Source organism: Pan troglodytes, chromosome 19, assembly GCF_028858775.2.
Source record: "Pan troglodytes isolate AG18354 chromosome 19, NHGRI_mPanTro3-v2.0_pri, whole genome shotgun sequence".
Classification (NCBI taxonomy): Eukaryota; Metazoa; Chordata; class Mammalia; order Primates; family Hominidae; genus Pan; species Pan troglodytes.
The window spans coordinates 31,861,301-31,878,750 of record NC_072417.2 but is presented as its reverse complement, the minus strand read 5'-3'; the positions used below and the strand labels follow the sequence as shown (position 1 = coordinate 31,878,750).

The following is a 17,450-nucleotide window of genomic DNA, read 5'->3' as shown; positions in this document are numbered from 1 at the left end:
GGGTGGGGGTTGGGGGAAGCTTGACGTTGTGTCTTCGTCAATAAACTCACATTTACACAAAATGAAGTTTGTGGTATGTATTTTTTTCCCCACAACTGACATTCTAGGAGAAAACACAGCAGGCCAGAGAGGGACAGAACATTCATAACCACTCTATTAAAACTTTTCTGACTGCCCCAGCCCTCCCAGGGATTCAGCCACATGAAATTAAGAGTGACTTGAGGGAGAATCATATACCTCCTGGAGGCTCCTTTTGACCAAGCCCCAAAGCACCACTGCAACTCCAGGCATCTTTGCAGGCAGGGAGTGCTCAGAGGAGTCAATCTGTCTTTTCCTGGCAGTTCCCCTGCTGGGGCCCCAGGCAAATGGTCCCAGGGGCAGTAGCCGGAGCCACAGGGCCTTTTTCTGACTTGTCAGTTGGCATCCAGCCAGCAGGGCCCAGGGCGAGAGGAATGCGGCAGAGCTTCTCATTGGTTTATTACCCAGGATGTCTCAATCATCTCTCAAGTTACAAAAGTCTCTCAAACCCGGCCTCAGGGCCTGCATATTCCCAAGCAAATGGAATTAATCCTGCTTTAAAACAAGCTTCCCAGGGAGTTCAAGACTAGAGGCCTGCATTTGTGTTGTTGGGGGCATGTGACCCATATGTTGTCAAGACAGGAGGCCCCCCGCCAAGCCTAGGTTCTGATAAGCTGACAGCTGCTGAGATCTCCCACTGCCTGGAATGGGGGGAAGAGGCTGGAATGAGGGATCTAATACCAAGATACCCCTGGATAAGTCCCTGAACCTCTCTCACCACTAGAATGAGTGTAGATAAAGCACTCTGCAGCATTTGAGACTTAGTAGGTGCTCAGCAACCGTAGCTGCCTTTATTACTTGGATGTCCAAACCCCATGAGCAAACTGCCTTTTGGCAGCTAGGAGCTTTCTGGTTGTCTCCATGTTGCCAAGCTGCAGTTAGCTGTAATAGGAAAAACACTTGGTGAGAGGGGTCAAACCGGGGTTGCCAGTTAAGAATGACATTAATTTGGGCAAAGAAAGTCCTGAAGGAGAGGTTCTCAACTCTTCGGTGCACATTAATGTCACCTGGAGAGCTTTCAAAAAAGACATGGCTCAGTTCAATCAGTCTGGGGTGGGACCTGGGGGGAATCAGCATGTTTTAAAACTCCCAGGTGTTTTCTAACGTGCAGTCAAGGTCAAGAATCACTGCCAGAGAGAGAGAGGCTCACACCTGTTCACCTACTTCCTCTTCCACAGTAATACTCATGTTCTGTGGCAGTTGAAAAATGGTTAAAGCACTTCCATATGTACAATACCTGCCTATTCCCTTACCTATCTCATGAATTTAATTTCATCTCCAGTTTACAGATGAGATGTGGCAGAGCCACGTCTTCTGACTCCCTGTCTGTGTCCTTAGAACTACACTGTAGCTTCCTCCTTCGTCCACTGGAGGTTCTGTAACAGGTTCTCTCCTACCTCTGCTCTCAGCCACATCCCAGCTTGCTAAGCCCCTAGGATACCAGTATGTTCAGAGCACACTGGTCCCAGACTTGCACCTGAGACTACACTGTCTTTCTCTGCCTGTAAAGTGACAACTAGGAAACACTGAGATGTCAGGTACATTGTTTCTGAGGTCAGAAAACAGCTAAGGACTCGCAGGTTTGGGCTTTCTACTCCCACTTCATGCATTAATGCTTTTTCTGGTTTTGCTTAGACCCAGATTCTTTTTCCCTGCCACCCCCAGCTCCAGGAGGCAAGAGCCTGTTTATTTTAATACCTGGTATGGCACTTGGAAAAGATCACACCTCCCCCGTTGTTACCCAATTCTATCTCCTGAACACTAATCCTAGAATCCCAGCCAGCCCCCAGACATGTTATTAGCAACAAGGGATGTTTCTTGAAAAGTTTCCGAGTTGGCTCCAAACTTACCATCTCAATTTCTCATTTAGCTTTTGCCCTGCCATGCTTGATGCTGCCAACAAAGGGAAGGCTAATTTGGGGGTTGGTTAGACCCAGATTCTCAGCTGGAAAAGTGCTTGCAATGGCTGTTTCCAAGAGCATCGTTTTGAGACAAGACTGCCATCTCTGGGATCATTTCTCAATGCTCTGGGGCTGAGATTACTCCACTCATCCCACTTCTCCCACCGGGTAGATGTTAGAGGATGATGTTGAAGTCCAGCCTCTAGCTCACCCTCTCTTGTTTCATTTACTCTTCACTTATGGTCGGAGACCCCAGGATCTGGCCTAATAGCCTCTGAAAGTAGGATCCTCAGCTATGATGGAGCAGGGGCAGAGGTAGGCAGGTCTGGGTTTTTGACATTTCTGTCCCACTTCGTGTCTGGGCCTCAGCTACTGCAGGCGGTCCCATGTGTCTGCTCCCTGAGTTTGCACCTCAGCCAACAGGCAGGCATCCTCAGCTGAGCCAGACCGACCTGAGGCTCAAGGTCAGACCCAAGTACAGAGTCTTTCACATGTTCCCATCAAAGTGCTCCTAATGATGGGGGAGAGTGAACAGGCCCCTAGGGGTGCATGTTCTTAGGCCAAAGTGACTCTCAGCAAACCAAGATGACAACTGTATCCTAACTTCAGGCAAATCTTCCACTTCATGTAGACAGAACTGCTGTTTGTTTTTTTAAATAAAAATAATCCTTTAAATGACCTTTCACTGAAGGCCAGTATGAGGCCCCATAATTAACCTGCAGCTTTGTGTTTCCCTAGTGCAGTGGCACTATCACGGCTCACTGCAGCCCTGACCTTCAGGTGCAAGTGATCTGCCCCAGGTAGCTGAGACTACAGGTGTGCAACCACCATGCCCGGCTGTTTTTGTATGCTTTTTAGAGACGAGGTTTCACCATGTTGCCCAGGCTGGTCTTGAACTCCTTGACTCAAGCATTCTGCCCCCCTTGACCTCCCAAAGTGCTGGGATTATAGACATGAGCCATTGCGCCTAGTGTATTTTAATTTCTTACTTCTAGTCCACCTTTGGAATGGAGGGCCACAGCCTGGGGAAGCAGACATAAAGCCTGGGATCCTCGGGCAGGGTGAGGATTAGAGATTTTCAGATACAGTGGAGGGACAGGTGATGCAATCAAGAGGCCCTTAGCCACCCCATGTGATCCCACAGGGCCAGTTAAAATCTGATTTATTCTCCCCAAAAGTGGTGCTCCAGGAGGAAGCCAAATTCATTCCAGCCCTATACTTGCTTCTAGCTGCTGCCCTGGTCCTTTCATACCCCCACCCCAACCCTCTGGGAGCCTACCTAGAATAAATGGAACCGCTGTACCACGGTGTTGCTCATCCTCCTGTAGAATGCCTGCGTGTCCCTAAAAAGGCAAAAAGTAAAGTCCCCATGCTGAGACTTCCTACATGCCAGGCATTGTGTTAAGGATTTTACACACCTCAGCTCATTTACACCCTGTCAACAACAGTGAGGGACAATTAATCACACTCCATTTAATAAATGAGACTATAGACTTGAAGTTACTTGCCTCAGTTACAATAGTAAGTGGCAGAGTCAAGATTTAAATCTAGCTCTGTCTGATTCTGAAGCCCAGGCTCATACCCATTCTCCTCTGTGACTGAACAGGAGAGGGAAGGGAGGAATAGGGAAGGTGCCCAAAATGCAGAGGTCAGACTGTGGAGGAAAACTGAGTTCTGTTTGGGAGCCTGAGAGCCGGAGCACACGGTAATAGGAGGTCACAGTGGAGGATGCAGGGTCCCAGGGGTAAAAACACTTGGGATCTCTCTCAAGCTTCTGCTCCTCCTCCTGCCCTGGAGGTTCTAAAATGCAACCTGAGCAAGTGTGTCCCTGCTTTAAAACTCTTCCATAGAGCCGGGTGCAGTGGCTCACGCCTGTAATCCCAGCACTTTGGGAGGCTGAGGCAGGTGGACCACCTGAGGTCAAGAGATGGAGACCATCCGGGCCAAGATGGTGAAACCCCATCTCTACTAAAAATACAAAAATTAGCTGGGTGTGGTGGCGCGTGCCTGTAGTTCCAGCTACTCTGGAGGCTGAGACAGGAGAATTGCGTGAACCCAGGAGGCAGAGGTTGCTGTGAGCCAAGATCGTGCCACTGCACTCCAGCCTGGCAACATAGCGAGACTCCATCTCAAAAACAAAAACAACAACAACAAAAAAAAACTCTTCGATGACTTCCCATCCAGCACAGGGCTGGATCCCAACTCCTCATCCTGTCAATCAGGGCCTTTGTGACCAACCTCTCGCCTCTTCACCCACCATGCTTCCTCATGGGCTCCTGTCTGGTTCCCAGACTCACTTCTCAAGCCTGTGTAATTGCTCTTGACTTCCGTAGCTTTCTTCTGCTACAATCTCCCTCCACCCGGCCCCAAAATCTACTTCTTTCAAGGTTGCTTCCTTGAAAGTTGCCTCCTGCGAAGCTTCAGTGACTCGTCTAATGAGTTGTCCCACTTCCCCTGCCCTCCGCAGAACCTTGACTTTGCACACAGCACATTTTAATGTTGTGTGGTCTGCTTTTGATCTCACATTGGACTGTGAGCCTCCTACCAAACTCTTCAGTGACTGCTCAGCTAGGGACTCCCAATCTTTGTATTCACATTTTACATCTAAGTGAGACAAGCTTCTCGACCTCAACTATCTCATCTGTAAAGTGGAGGAAACAATCTACCCCATAGAATTGTGAGGATTCAATCTGAGGATGCATGCAAAGCTCATAGCGCACTGGCAAAATAGAGGTTGCCTATCAATGATGACATTGATTATGACATGACATTGATCATCAAAGGTTAGAGATGATGACTTTTAGAATAAATACATGGGTGATTTTGCCCTCAATCCTGACAAATGCTGGTATCTCCCATTCTGGAGAGAAGAGGCCTATGGCAGTTTTAGGGGTGTGGAGGTCACGCATTGGCAGGGGAGACCTTCTTTGTGCCAGCCAGCTCTGCCTTTCACTGCAGCAGTGAAGGGTGAGAGTGATCACCCTTCGCTCAGCCCTTGAGGAGGGTGGAGGAGCAGAGCCTGGATGTCTCTAACACACAGTGCAGGGCACACTGTGCCGGGCACACAGTGGCCTGGTGACAGGCCTGGGCGAGGGGCATATGAGGCCAAGAGTCGGAATGAGCAAAGGCTTGAGGGCTTTCCCATGCCTTTCTTCAGCTCCTCCAAGTTACAGCTAAATTCCCGCAGGGAGAGTCTGGAGGGGTGCGAAGGTCGAGGCCAGGGATTAAAGAATTCGTCCAGGGCCGCCCAAGCGAATATGTCAGGCTCAGGGACCCAGCGGAATGCCAGCCCGCACCCCCGCCCCCCCTCCTTCTTCCAGCGCGAGCAGGCGGCGCGCTCCGGAGGGAGAGCTGGGGCTGGAGGTTCCTACCCCCTCGGCGGCCCGCATCTGCCCCCGCGCGTCCGCCCTGAGCCCGCCCCGACTGGGCAGGCAGGGGCGCCCCTACTTCTCTCCCCCCGGGCGGGGGAGCCGGGGGGCAGCGCCGGAGCCCGGGGGGAGCTCAGCCCCGCCGACCGGCCGGCCAGGGCAGGGGGCAGCTAGGACGGCCCCGGGTAAGCGGCGGGAGGAGGGGAAGGGGTCAGGGGTGGAGCGGGGCCGGGTAAGGGGCTCGGGAGGTCGGGCCGGGGTCGGCCCGGGAGGAGGAGACGGCCTGGGCGAGGGGCGTCCGGGACTAGGAGGGGGCCGGCGGGCGGGCGGGCGGGCGGGGAAGCGGTGCGGGGCCGCCACGTGAGAGCTGGAGCTGGGGGTGGGGGTGCCTGCAAGGTGCTGGAGGCGGAGAGCCAGCTGGGCTTCTACACCCCCCCAAACTCCTACCAATCAGGTCATGGGGAGCGCAGCATCCTCTGTCGCCCCCAGCCCACCCCCAGGCGAACGTGGTTGGAACAAACAGCTGGCAGACTTGTGACCCGGCCCTCGGGATCCACGAAGCCCCCGCTCTCAGCCTTGGGCAGCGACCCAGGTGTCCAGACGCAGGGAAGGGGACGGAACCAGGCTTCGCCCCCTGTGTGTGTCTCTGGTCTCTTGCCTCTCTTTCCGGGCAGTCTCTTGCCGGGCGCTGTCTGCAGACTCACTGCAGAGCGCAGGCCTTGGGGAGAAAGCGCTCAGGGGCCTGGGCCCTGCTTCCTGGGACAGCCCCCTCCCTTCCGCACTCAGCCAAGGGTGTTGGATTAATATACTCTTAGATCCAGGACCTCTGCCTGGAAAGAAGGAAGGGGCACCGATCGCTTCTGAGTTGGGGACAGGGCCACACTTGGGCCTGATGAGTTCCAGGAGGCTGGCCCCAGCCTAGGGGCCTCCTGCGCCCCCTCCCTAGCTCCTGGGCAGTGCCCCTCTTGCATTTCCCTGCCACTCCCCAGAAAGGGCTGGTTTCTGGGCAGGGAGTGTGGTGTCCACGACAATCTGCAGGTAGGGTGCATCCTAGAAATCTCTGAGCTGCCACACCCAGAGAGAGGCCAGGACTCTTCTTGGCGTTCCTTGCCCTCTCTTCCTCCCCTAGGACTCCCCACTCCCCACCTGCCTGTACTGGTTATGTAATTAACCCAGCTGAGTCTCTCTGCCATGCTGGTGGTAGTGGTGTCCAGGGATGCCTGAGGGGCTTCGGGACCTGGAGGGACACATGGGGAGGAGGGATAGGTACTTCCCCCTAGTTGGGAGCCCATGTAAGTGTATAAACACCTGTTGGAGAAGGGACACTGCATGGGGCAGGAAGGAGTTCAGGGTCCTAATCTTAGTTAACAACTCAACTGGCTATGAGGTCTTCACTTCCCTAAGTCACTGGGTTTGTTTTTGGGGGGGGTTGTTTGTTTTTTAAACCTTCAATAAAATGAGAAGAATCTCTCACACACACACTGCATGCATGTGAGCTCATGCAACAGTAGATAGCAGCCCCTCCTGGGATTGCTAGGAGGTTCCATTGCTAAGTTTGTGGGAAGCTTAGATGAATGAATGACCCCTGCCCATAGCAGTGGTCACTGTTTATCGAACACCTACTCTGGCCTAGGCACTGGGCTTTACATGCACACATCATAACACTTAATAAAGTTTCTTGCCCAAGGTCACACTTCAGGTGAATGGCAGAGCTAGGAATCAAGCCCTGGCGGTTCTCATTCCACATCCTGACCTGTATTTACTATGCTGTGTGCGCACGTACCCCGTGGAGTGAGTCCTCTGAACCAGGACAACCTGGGGGACATTCAGCTGTGGCTTGTGCATATGTGGAAAGAACATGCATCTGCAGAGAAGTATGCACCCATGCGGAAAAGCATGGCCTTGCCAGAATCCGGCGAACCCACCTGCCCTGGAGCCAGTTAGCAAGTGCTGATGTCACCCTCCTGGGAATCCAGACAGGAGGTCTCAGGCATGTAACAGCCTCTCTGGTCACCATCACCAACAAAAGAAGAAAGGTTCTCTCCTTTTCCTGGCTAAGAGATTTACTTGGATTTTCTCAGAAGTAGGGGCTGTTGACCTCATTTTACCTATGTGCAGAAGCATGGCTCCAGTTGAGAAGGTGATTTGCCCACTGACCTGCAGCAAGGACACACCAGAGCTGATGAATTCATAGCAAGGCCCAAACCCCTAGCAGCCCTTTTCTGGGCACCTGCTATGTGCCAGGCCCTCTGGGCTCTATGGGATGCCAGAGAATCAGACCCAGACCTTGGCCTATATGCATTCACTGGTTAGAATCACTGAACTTGGCCAGGCGCGGTGACTCATTCCTGTAATCCCAGCACTTTGGGAGGCCAAGGTGGGTAGATCACCTGAGGTCAGGGATTCCAGGCCAACATGGCGAAACCCCATCTCTACTAAAAATACCAAAATTATCTGGGTGTGGTGGCAGGTGCCTGTAATCCCAGCTACTCGGGAGGCTGAGGCAGGAAAATGGCTTGAACCCAGGAGGTGAAGGCTGCAGTGAGTCGAGATCATGCCACTGTACTCCAGCCAACTTGAAAGTTGGAAGAAGTACTGCGACATCATAGAAGGGAGTAGCTGCCCTTCGGGTTGTGATTGGGCACACTTCTTACTCCTTCTAAGCTTCTCTCTGAAGTGGGAATAACAGTACTTATCCCTTAGAGATGTCGTACTGACCAAGGATAACCATATGGGCATGCCAGCAGAGTAAGTGCTCAGCAGTGTTGCACCCCAGAGGCGACGTGGTCATCTAGTGCAGAATTCTCAACTAGGGGCATTTGGAAATGGGGGCAGGGGGAGTTTTTGGTCATCATGGTATCTGGAGGCTGGCAGTTACCTCTTGGGGGCCACGGAAAGCAAATGTCCTGCAATGTGTGGGCAGTCCTGCACAATCGAGTTCTCTCCCCACAAAATGTCAGGAGTGCCAGCACTGAGACACACCTGCCCAGTCCCACCCATTCAGGAGGACACAGACTCAGAGGTGTTGCCGTCTTGTCCCAGGCTCTGTGGGGAAGCTGGGATCAAACCAAGTCCAGTGCCCTTCCCACTCTGCTCTGCAGCCTGTTTTGGTTGGAGTTGGACCTGGAGAAAAGTCAAGTCATAAGTCAAGAAAGATTGGGCCCTACTACTGGAATGCAGGAAGAAATGGAGGAGGGATGGAGAGGTTTTGGAAAGGCAGCCACAGGGGTTCTGGGAGAGGGAAGGCATTCTAAGTGGCAGTAACAGCTTCAGCAAAGTCCCAAAGGTGGAAAAGTGCAGGACACGTCCAGGGATAAGCCAGTGCACTAAGCCCACCTCTTGTCCCCACAGTCCAGGTGGAGGCCGCAGAGGGCCCAGGGCAAGCAGAGGCAGCAATGGTTGGTCCTGACGGTGGCTGAGCCCCCAGCCCCTGGAATATGCAGCCCGGGGGAGCCCCAGACAGCGGCAAGGACGAGGTGGCGGAGTGGGGCGGGAGGCATGGTCTCCACCTACCGGGTGGCCGTGCTGGGGGCGCGAGGTGTGGGCAAGAGTGCCATCGTGCGCCAGTTCTTATACAACGAGTTCAGCGAGGTCTGCGTCCCCACCACCGCCCGCCGCCTTTACCTGCCTGCTGTCGTCATGAACGGCCACGTGCACGACCTCCAGATCCTCGACTTTCCACCCATCAGCGCCTTCCCTGTCAATACGCTCCAGGTAGGAGGACCCTGGGGGGCATGGGTTAGTGGGGAAACGGATGGGTAGGGGAGAGGCTGGATTCCAAACTGCTGTAGCTTGGGCCCTATTGCCAGGGCCCCATCACTGAGTTTGGGAGCTCCACACTGCACCTTGGGCCACTCTGCTTAGAGCCATTCCAGGAATCCATTCATTGGTGTGCTAGTTTATTCAACAAATATTTGGTGACCGTTCAATGTGTGCCAGGCCCTGCAGTGGGCACTGGTGCAGAATGGTGAGCAAAAAATTTATGGAATTTGCTTTCAAGAAACTCATAGTCTGGTGAGAAAAGGCGAATATGGTGTGATAAGTGCTATGATTGGAGGAGCAGGGAGCTGGGGCAGCCCTTAAGGGGGCATCTAGGCCATCCAGATGTGTTAGGGTGGAGTTGGGGGGTCACAGAGGGTGATGTCTCAACTAAATAGGTTTTAGGCAGGTAAGAGTCAGTAGAGAAAAGGACAGGGAACACTAGGCTACTGTGAGTATTCAGAGCTGTGCCTACCATAACCTCACTCCACATCCTCTGGAGAAGGGACAGCAGCAGAATAGACGGGGCCCTGGGAAAGGTGTGTTCTTGGAGACTCTGGAGACCCCAGTCAGGTCTCTTGCCCAAGGCCCTCTTCTCTTAAGTGATGCTCTGCCCCTGACCTCAGGACCTGCCTGCTGGGCACCCTCCCTGCCAGGTTTGGATTTAAATGCCCGAGGGTCCTCACTTATTGTGTTCCTTCCCCACTGCCTGCTGGAACCAGGTCCTCTTGCCCTCTCTCAACCTCTGACTTGAGAGGGAGTGGAGAGAAAAAGGAAGCTGAGCTCTAGGACATGTTTGCTCACTGAAGGAAGCCTCTGACCAGAGTGTACAGAGCTTTTCCAGGAAGGACAGGCACAGTGGTGGAGGCCCAGAAGGCAGGGGACAAGGCTCGTCCAGGTGTAACTGAGCAAATCAAGCAGTCTCTCAGGCTGAGACCCTGGGCTGGGAGCTGGCGGGCAGCTCAGCACTCAGCACTCTCAGCAACACCAGGCAGGAGGGCCCTGGCCTAATCTGCCGGAGACACCTGTTCACCCATCCCAGGCACCTGGGGTCAGGAGGAAAGATGGAAGCCTGATCCCGCATCTGCCCTGGAAGCAGTGAGGCTGAGCCTGTCAGGGCAGACAGTCTGGATGCAGGGCCTTCTAGTTCTCTTCTAAAGGAGACTTTAACAATCACCTGATTGGACATTCAAATCTTGCTTCAAGCCTACACACTGAGCTTTGTTTATTTCATCTTGCCCCCTTTACCTTGATTCCTGCCCCACTCTCTATAACCACTCTTATCGAATTTTTCTTTCTTTTTTTAAATTTATTTATTTATTTATTTTAGATGGAGTCTCCCTCTGTCGCCCAGGCTGGAGTGCAGTGGCACGATCTCGGCTCACTGCAATCTTCGCCTCCCGGGTTCAAGCGATTCTCCTGCCTCAGCCTCCTGAGTAGCTGGATTACAGGCGCCTGCGACCACACCCAGCTAATTTTTGTATTTTTAGTAGAGATGGGGTTTCACCATGTTGGCCAGGCTGGTCTCAAACTCCTGACCTCAAGTGATCCGCCTGCCTCAGCCTCCCAAAGTACTGGGATTATAGGCATGAGCCACCACGCCTGGCCTCTTATCAGATTTTTATCCATACTTTCAGTGTTTCTTTACCCAAGTAAGAAAATGCATTCTTCCCTGCTTCTTACATAAAGAACAAAACAAAAACAAAAACAAGAACCATACTGTTCTGTACCTTGATTTTATTTTATTTTTAAAATTTTTTGTATAGATGGGTCTTGCTGTGTTACCTAAGCTGATCTCGAACTACTGGCCTCAAGGGATCCTCCTGCTTTGGCCTCTCAAAGTGCTGGGATTACAAGTGTGAGCCACCGTGCTTGGCGCTGTACCTCAATTTTTTTAACTTGCTATTATAACCTGAAGATTTTTCCAGGCCATTATCTAGAAGACGTCCTCATTCTTTTTTCATGGCCACGCCCTACTCCATTGAAGAGCTATACCATGGAGTCCTTTCTTGTTGGATAAGTGGGTGGTATCCAGTCTTGTGCTGTTTCAAACAGTGCCACAATGAACGGCCTTGTAGATAAGTCATTTTGAACGTAAGTAGGTATATCTGTGGGATCAATTACCGGAAAGGGCATTGCTGGAAATGGCACTGCTGGATCACAATGCCTGGAAATGGCACTGTGAATACAGAGCCAGGTGAGGTGGCTCATGCCTATAATCCCAACACTTTGAGAGGCTGAGGCAGGCGGATCACTTGAGCTCAGGAGTTCGAGACCAGCCTGGTCAACAGGACAAAACTCCGTCTCTACCAAAAATACAAAAAATTAGCCGGGCATGGTGCTCCATGCCTGTGGTCCCAGCTGCTTGGGAGGCTGAGGTGGGAGAATCGCCTGAGGCCGGGAGGTTGAGGCTGCAGTGAGCTGAGAGTGCCACTGCACTCCAACTTGGGTGACAGAGTGAGGCCCTGTCTCAAAAAAAAAAAAAAAAAAAAAGTGTGACAGTAACTGGAGTTTGGAGGGGAGGTTATTTCCAGATTGCCCTCCATAGCAGTGGCGTATGCTGTGCTCCTGTGAGCAATGTATATGAGAGCCCGTTTTCCTACAGTCTTGCCATCAGAGTATATTGTCAAACTTTTGACAATATATTTGATAATCTGAGAGATGAGATATGATATTCTCCTTGTAGTCTCCATTTGCATCTCTGATCTTGGGTGAAACTGAGCATCTTTCATAGGTTTAAGGGCCTTTGTGTTTCTCTTTTCAAGAACTATTGATGTCCTTTGCCCATTTTTCTATTGGGTTGTTGGCTTTTTTCTTCTTGACTGACCCTGAGTTTTGGACTCTAAGATATCCAAGATTTCACTCCTGGAGCCCAGTAAGGGACTTTCGGCAGAGAAATACTGTGAAAAAGGTATCCTCAAGGCACCAAAGATTAAGTATAAAACCTAAGAATCCTGATGGCCACCATCTGAAAACAAAATAATACATTCTTCTCCAATGCCAGATGAGATAGAGCCCAGGAGAGTAGTGTTTCCTGGGTGTGAGCCTCAGTGTCTTCTGCAGCCCCTTCTATCAGAGAAGGAAGCTGAGATTATCAGGTGCTTGCAACTCACCAAAGGAATTATCAGCAAATGCATGGTTGAGATGCAGGTGGCTGAGCCTTGTCCCTGAAACTGGACTCCCTTTCTATTGCTCCTTCTCTGTCTTGACAGAGCCCCAAGATGGCCTTTTACAGTTTGGAACCCTGCTTCCTCCCTTCAATCAAGGGGGAAGGGATAAGCTAGCCAATCAGGGGCCTTCCTCCTCTCTCTTTTAGGAACCCCCAGAGAGGAGTGGGTGGGAGGAAGCCAGGAGTTCCCCTCAAGGAGGCAACATGTTGGGGGAGAGGTGGGGCTGTCACCCTCAAAAGCTGGCAGCTGCTCCCTCTCCCCAGCAGACAGCTTGAAGAGACTGGGAGCCTCTCATCCCTCCCACTTCTCACTGATCTCCATTGGTCTTGGGGGATCGTGGGAGCATCCGTATACACAGGTTCCAGGCTCCTGGAGATCACTGTGTCCAGCAGAGTGCAGTCTTCCCTGGACTAAGAAACCAGTTTCCTATGGTTTTAGGTTTGTCCTCGGCATCCTCCTGCCGCACCAAAAATTTAAACCTCAGCACAAAGAAAAGATGCCACATCATCTCCCTAGGGAAATCCACTGCAGCATCTTCTAAGCCTTTGAGTTGGGAAGTGCTGTTCTGAAGTTGGACTTAACTCTGCACTACTGCCACCAAAGTCGTTTCCTTTTGATCCTTCTTGGAAGTGGAGAACTGTAGTCCTCCTTTGTGCCTGGCCCCTGCCCCACTCAATTGAGATGCTGGGACAGGAGACATACCTCCACCTTCTTCTAGTCTTTTGCCTGGGCTTTGGTGGGAGAAGACTCTGGTTTCCTTTGTCCTTGGAGGCCTCTGTCCCCCCACCTTTAGGGACCCCCTTCTTTCCACACACTGGCTGCCTGAAACCGCTCTTGCAGCTGGCATGTTGACTAATGAATCTGTTAAGGAAACTTCTCTTTAGTGTACTTGGCCTTTCTAGGAGTCTCTTCAACTTGAGCTGTACCCCCCAATCCCTTGAGAAGTTGCCACAAACATTCAGGAAGTTCATCTCCCTGGAGCTGCCCAGGGGCCCTACTCTACATCAGCCCATTATGCATCCAGTCTGAATCTTTTTCTGTTTCTCAACCCTGAGGGCAGAGAGAAGCATACAGAAGGGGCACATCAGGTAGCAGTCTAAGGGCAGTGGCAGAGGCAGGAGTTGCATTGATCCCGGCTTGGGCCATGGAGAGCTCACCAGCCCAGGTAGTGCTATTAAGGAGCACCTGCTTTGAGCCAACAGTGCTAGACACTCAGGGAGGAAGAGGGAGTATATAAAAATGAGGATGGCCTGGCTGTGGCCTTCTCAGGAGCTCACAGCAGAAGTGAGGAACTGGAGATGGAACAGCTCTAATGAAAGTGTAATAGAAGGATTGTTAGAACACAGGAGATGAAGGGAGTAGTCCCCTGCTTGCAGGAAGGATGGGAAATCAGGAAGCTTCTTGGAGGTGGTGGCACTTTAGCTGAACCTTGGAAGATAGAATTTTAACAGGTCCAACACCCAGCTCAGAGCTGGACTCTTAGAGGTACTTAATAAATGTACTTGTTGAACAAAGGCCTCGATGGATGGATGAGGGCATGACATGGAGCAAGGCAGAGCTAAACTCCAGATGTGCACAAGACAGTGCAGTGGCCCTGAAGATCAAACAATGTGACCTGCTCCATCCTAGCTTGGGAATGGGGAGGCTACAGCTCCTCCATTCTCCCTGGGCCTGGTCTCCTGGGGATGGTCGGGTATGGAAGGCTTCAGGTGCAGTGGCAGGTGAGAGCACTGCCCCTCTGATGGGAGGTGTCTGGGGGCTAGGGGAGCCCTCATGGCTGCTCTGACCCTGGTACTGGCTGGGGATATTGCAGGAGTGGGCAGACGCCTGCTGCAGGGGACTCCGGAGTGTCCACGCCTACATCCTGGTCTACGACATCTGCTGCTTTGACAGCTTTGAGTACGTCAAGACCATCCGCCAGCAGATCCTGGAGACGAGGTGAGAGGCTGGAACACAGTCCATTGCCACCTCTGTGGATGCCCCAGTGCTAGCCAGTCCCTGTGAAAAGGGCACAGTATAGGGACACAGATAGAGGTATATGTGTTCTAAGATTTCCACACACACACTCAAACATGCATACATTGTGCTGTTCCCATTTCTGTCGACTCATGTTGGGACCCTGGCTGTGGGGGTGGCTAGAGTAGTGCAGTAGTTAAGAACTGGGACTTCTGGAACAAGACTTCCAGGGCCACTCAGCTGCATGACTTGAAGCCAGTAAACATTTAAGCCTATGTCCTCATCTGTAAAATGGGGATAACAGTAGAACCCATCTTTTAGATCAGTTGTGCTGATCAGAGAATATAACACCTCCAGGGCTTAGGGCTGCGCCTGGAGCAGAACCTACGGTGGTGGTAGTATTGGCCAGGCACAGCCTGCCCTGCTGGGAGTACAGCGGTTGTGGGGCTGACAGAGTTCTGAGCTGCCTGCCTCGCCCCACAGGGTGATCGGAACCTCAGAGACGCCCATCATCATCGTGGGCAACAAGCGGGACCTGCAGCGCGGACGCGTGATCCCGCGCTGGAACGTGTCGCACCTGGTACGCAAGACCTGGAAGTGCGGCTACGTGGAATGCTCGGCCAAGTACAACTGGCACATCCTGCTGCTCTTCAGCGAGCTGCTCAAGAGCGTCGGCTGCGCCCGTTGCAAGCACGTGCACGCTGCCCTGCGCTTCCAGGGCGCGCTGCGCCGCAACCGCTGCGCCATCATGTGACGCCTGCGCGCCCCTCGGGCTGCACCGGCACTGGCCGAGCGGAGGGCGGGGCCGTACTGTGGGGCTGGGGCGGGGAGCGGGCGGGAAATGGAACTGTGACGGTCCCGGCCTGAGGCCCCTGCAGCCACGCATCTCCCGGTGAGAAGCAGAGCGCGAGAGGGAGCCCTCCGTAACTGCCCAGCCCTGCCCCTTGCCCCCGTGGCTTCCTGGGACAGCCGCCTTCAGTGCTGTATTTAGTGCAGTGCCCGGCCCGACCCGCGGGGGTGCCACAGCCTTTTGGGATGGGGGTGAGCGTGCAATGGAGGCTGGGGGTGGCGAGGTGCCGCCTTGGCCGGGCCCCCACCTGTCTTCTCCAGAATGTGTCTGTCTTTGCCTGGTGTCTTCCTTTCCCGTGTCCGCCCACCCCAGCGTCTGTTGGTACTTACCTGTCTCACCTACCCTCCAGTCCCCTCCCAGCTCCGCTCACAGGGCTCTCATTTCGTCCATCCCCTTGTCGCAGATCCTGGCAGCTTCTTTGTGAGGCCAGGCCTTCTGACTGTCAGCACCACCGGCACAGGGCAGAGATGCGGGTGGCCCAAGGACCACGATCAAGGGGTCCGGGGGACCGAGGTCCCAGATCAGTGAGGGGAGAAGGTTGAGCTCTCCGGCTTCCAGGGAGACCTCCCCGCCCAGCAGCCCCCAGAGACACAACAACCTACCTTCCAGCCTTAACTCGATGGTCCGTCCCTGCCAGGTGCCCCTCACTCTTCCTGACCCCAAAGCCAGATCACCCCCTGGGTTAAAACTTTTTTTCTTTTTTTTTTTTGGACAGAGTGTGGAAAGGGAGCCCCCCAAAGGATAGCTTCTTTTTCATGATGCCAGGCTCCAGTCCTTTATTCCCTTCTGCATACTGCAATCTGATCTGTCAGACTGGGGAATGTTGGGTTCTGGGGTCTGGTCGTGGGCAGGATGGTGCCCAGAAGGGGGTTAGGTTGTCCCAGTGAAAATTCTGTTGCCCCGTCTCAACCCCATCTGACTACCCCAGACTCTGCCTGCCTCAGATCTCAGACTATCCTGATTAATCTGGGGAAGAACAGAGCCAGGGAAAGAATGGTGGGGACCCCCGTACTTGGGGGAGACACACCTGCATCTTCCTTCTGCCACAGATGGAGGCCCTCAGGATCTGACACCCTCTTGTCCCAACACCAGTCAGCCCTATACCCTAACTCACTCCACCCCATTTTCTCCGGCTGCCTGGCCGGGTTTCTACCTCTCGTCACCGGAGCTGATCACTGTCAGTTTTGTACCGATTTAGAAATAACAATAATAATGAAGATTCTAGGAATGGCATGAGGGATTGATGGGGGACTTGGAGGGAGGGACAAGTGGTGCCCTGTCCCCTGCTCCCCTGGCCAAAGAAAGCTGTCCTTGAGGCTGAGCCCTCAGCCCTGGCCTGGTGGGGGGACAGCAAGGTCCCTTGTTATAAGAGGGGCAGAGAGGACAACTCCGCTTTGGCCAACCTAGCCAAGGCTGCAGCATATAGACCAGGAAATCAGGTAGCCCAGAGTGGTGATGGAGCAGAGTCTGGGGGAAGGGTCGTGGATGGGGGATTTATCACCAACATCCATTGTAGGGGGAATCTATGATTCTGCTTCCCCAGCGGATTCCCACTCTGTCCACCAAGTGGGGGGTAGCACAGCCTCACAGCAACCTCCCTGACCTTGGGCAGTCTAGTGTTCCTGCATTCTAGTCCCTGCTGTGCTGCAGGACTTTGGGCAAGTGACCTGCCCTCTGTGAGCCTCCCTCTGACACAGAGGAGGTGGCTCCCCTTCCCCACACCTTAGAGTGGCTGGGAGGGTAACAAAGAGGGCCTGCCCCTTTAGTCTCCTGCACCCCTGCCCCCTGGTTCACCAGAGGGAGCGGATGAAGGATGGCAGCATCTCACATGCCCCATCACCAACTCTGAGGCACCTGGGGTGGGGGGGTGGGGCCCAGGCCTCTGGCTGCTCCCCTGTGGGAGCCATTGGAATGTATCCCCTGACAGGCCCCCTTCCGCCTCCACCTCAACCCAGGTCTTGGATTTCAGGTCCCTCCACCCCCATTCTGAGTCTCTGTCCTTCTCCTTCCACCCCCTCCCAGGGTTTCCCACCACAGGGTCTGGAAGTGTGTGTGACGCCCATTGAGCTGTTACCCGAAGTCAGATTAAAAATCAGGGAGTGTTTTCCCTCGTTTCTGTACCAAGGTGTTGGCTCCATTCCTCATGGTAGGAGGGGAGGGGTCCCCACAGGGCTTGCCTGCTGAGCTCCGTGTGGAAAGAGGGTGAAGGTGGTGAGGTGGGCCCCAGTCCCAAAGCCCAGGTCAACAGGGAGACCACCGGTGAAGAGTTTGGGATTTATCACCTTTCCACCTAACCCCAAACCCTCCAGCTAATTCAAACCATTCAGAAGGGAAGCAGAACTTCTCCCCTGCCACTGTCTGGAAAATT

At 53.3% G+C, this 17,450-nt stretch overlaps 1 protein-coding gene across 4 annotated transcripts; it reads left to right on the top strand.

The window, feature by feature from the left end:
* Nucleotides 1–5,293: 5,293 nt before the first annotated feature.
* On the top strand, nucleotides 5,294–17,202 carry RASL10B (RAS like family 10 member B). Of its 4 annotated transcripts, none has more exons than XM_024350370.3 (5): nucleotides 5,294–5,532; nucleotides 7,035–7,487; nucleotides 8,699–9,061; nucleotides 14,090–14,214; nucleotides 14,716–17,202. In XM_024350370.3, exons 2-5 carry the CDS (start codon nucleotides 7,458–7,460, stop codon nucleotides 14,984–14,986), a joined length of 789 nt encoding a protein of 262 aa, XP_024206138.1. In that variant the 5' UTR covers nucleotides 5,294–5,532; nucleotides 7,035–7,457; the 3' UTR covers nucleotides 14,987–17,202. The 4 variants fall into 4 exon arrangements, with proteins under 4 accessions (XP_024206138.1, XP_529832.2, XP_016787471.1 ...); XM_016931982.4 differs by lacking the exon at nucleotides 5,294–5,532 and having other exon boundaries at nucleotides 5,712–7,487; nucleotides 14,716–14,812; nucleotides 15,486–17,202; XM_529832.9 differs by lacking the exon at nucleotides 7,035–7,487.
* The last annotated feature ends 248 nt before the right edge of the window (nucleotides 17,203–17,450 follow it).

Bases quoted from the DNA above. Each gene is read 5' to 3' on its own strand.
- RASL10B (XM_024350370.3), top strand. From the start codon at position 7,458: ATGTGCAGAAGCATGGCTCCAGTTGAGAAG. The intron at 7,488-8,698 runs GTGATTTGCCCA...TTGTCCCCACAG, and splicing joins GCATGGCTCCAGTTGAGAAG to TCCAGGTGGAGGCCGCAGAG. The intron at 14,215-14,715 runs GTGAGAGGCTGG...CTCGCCCCACAG, and splicing joins CAGCAGATCCTGGAGACGAG to GGTGATCGGAACCTCAGAGA.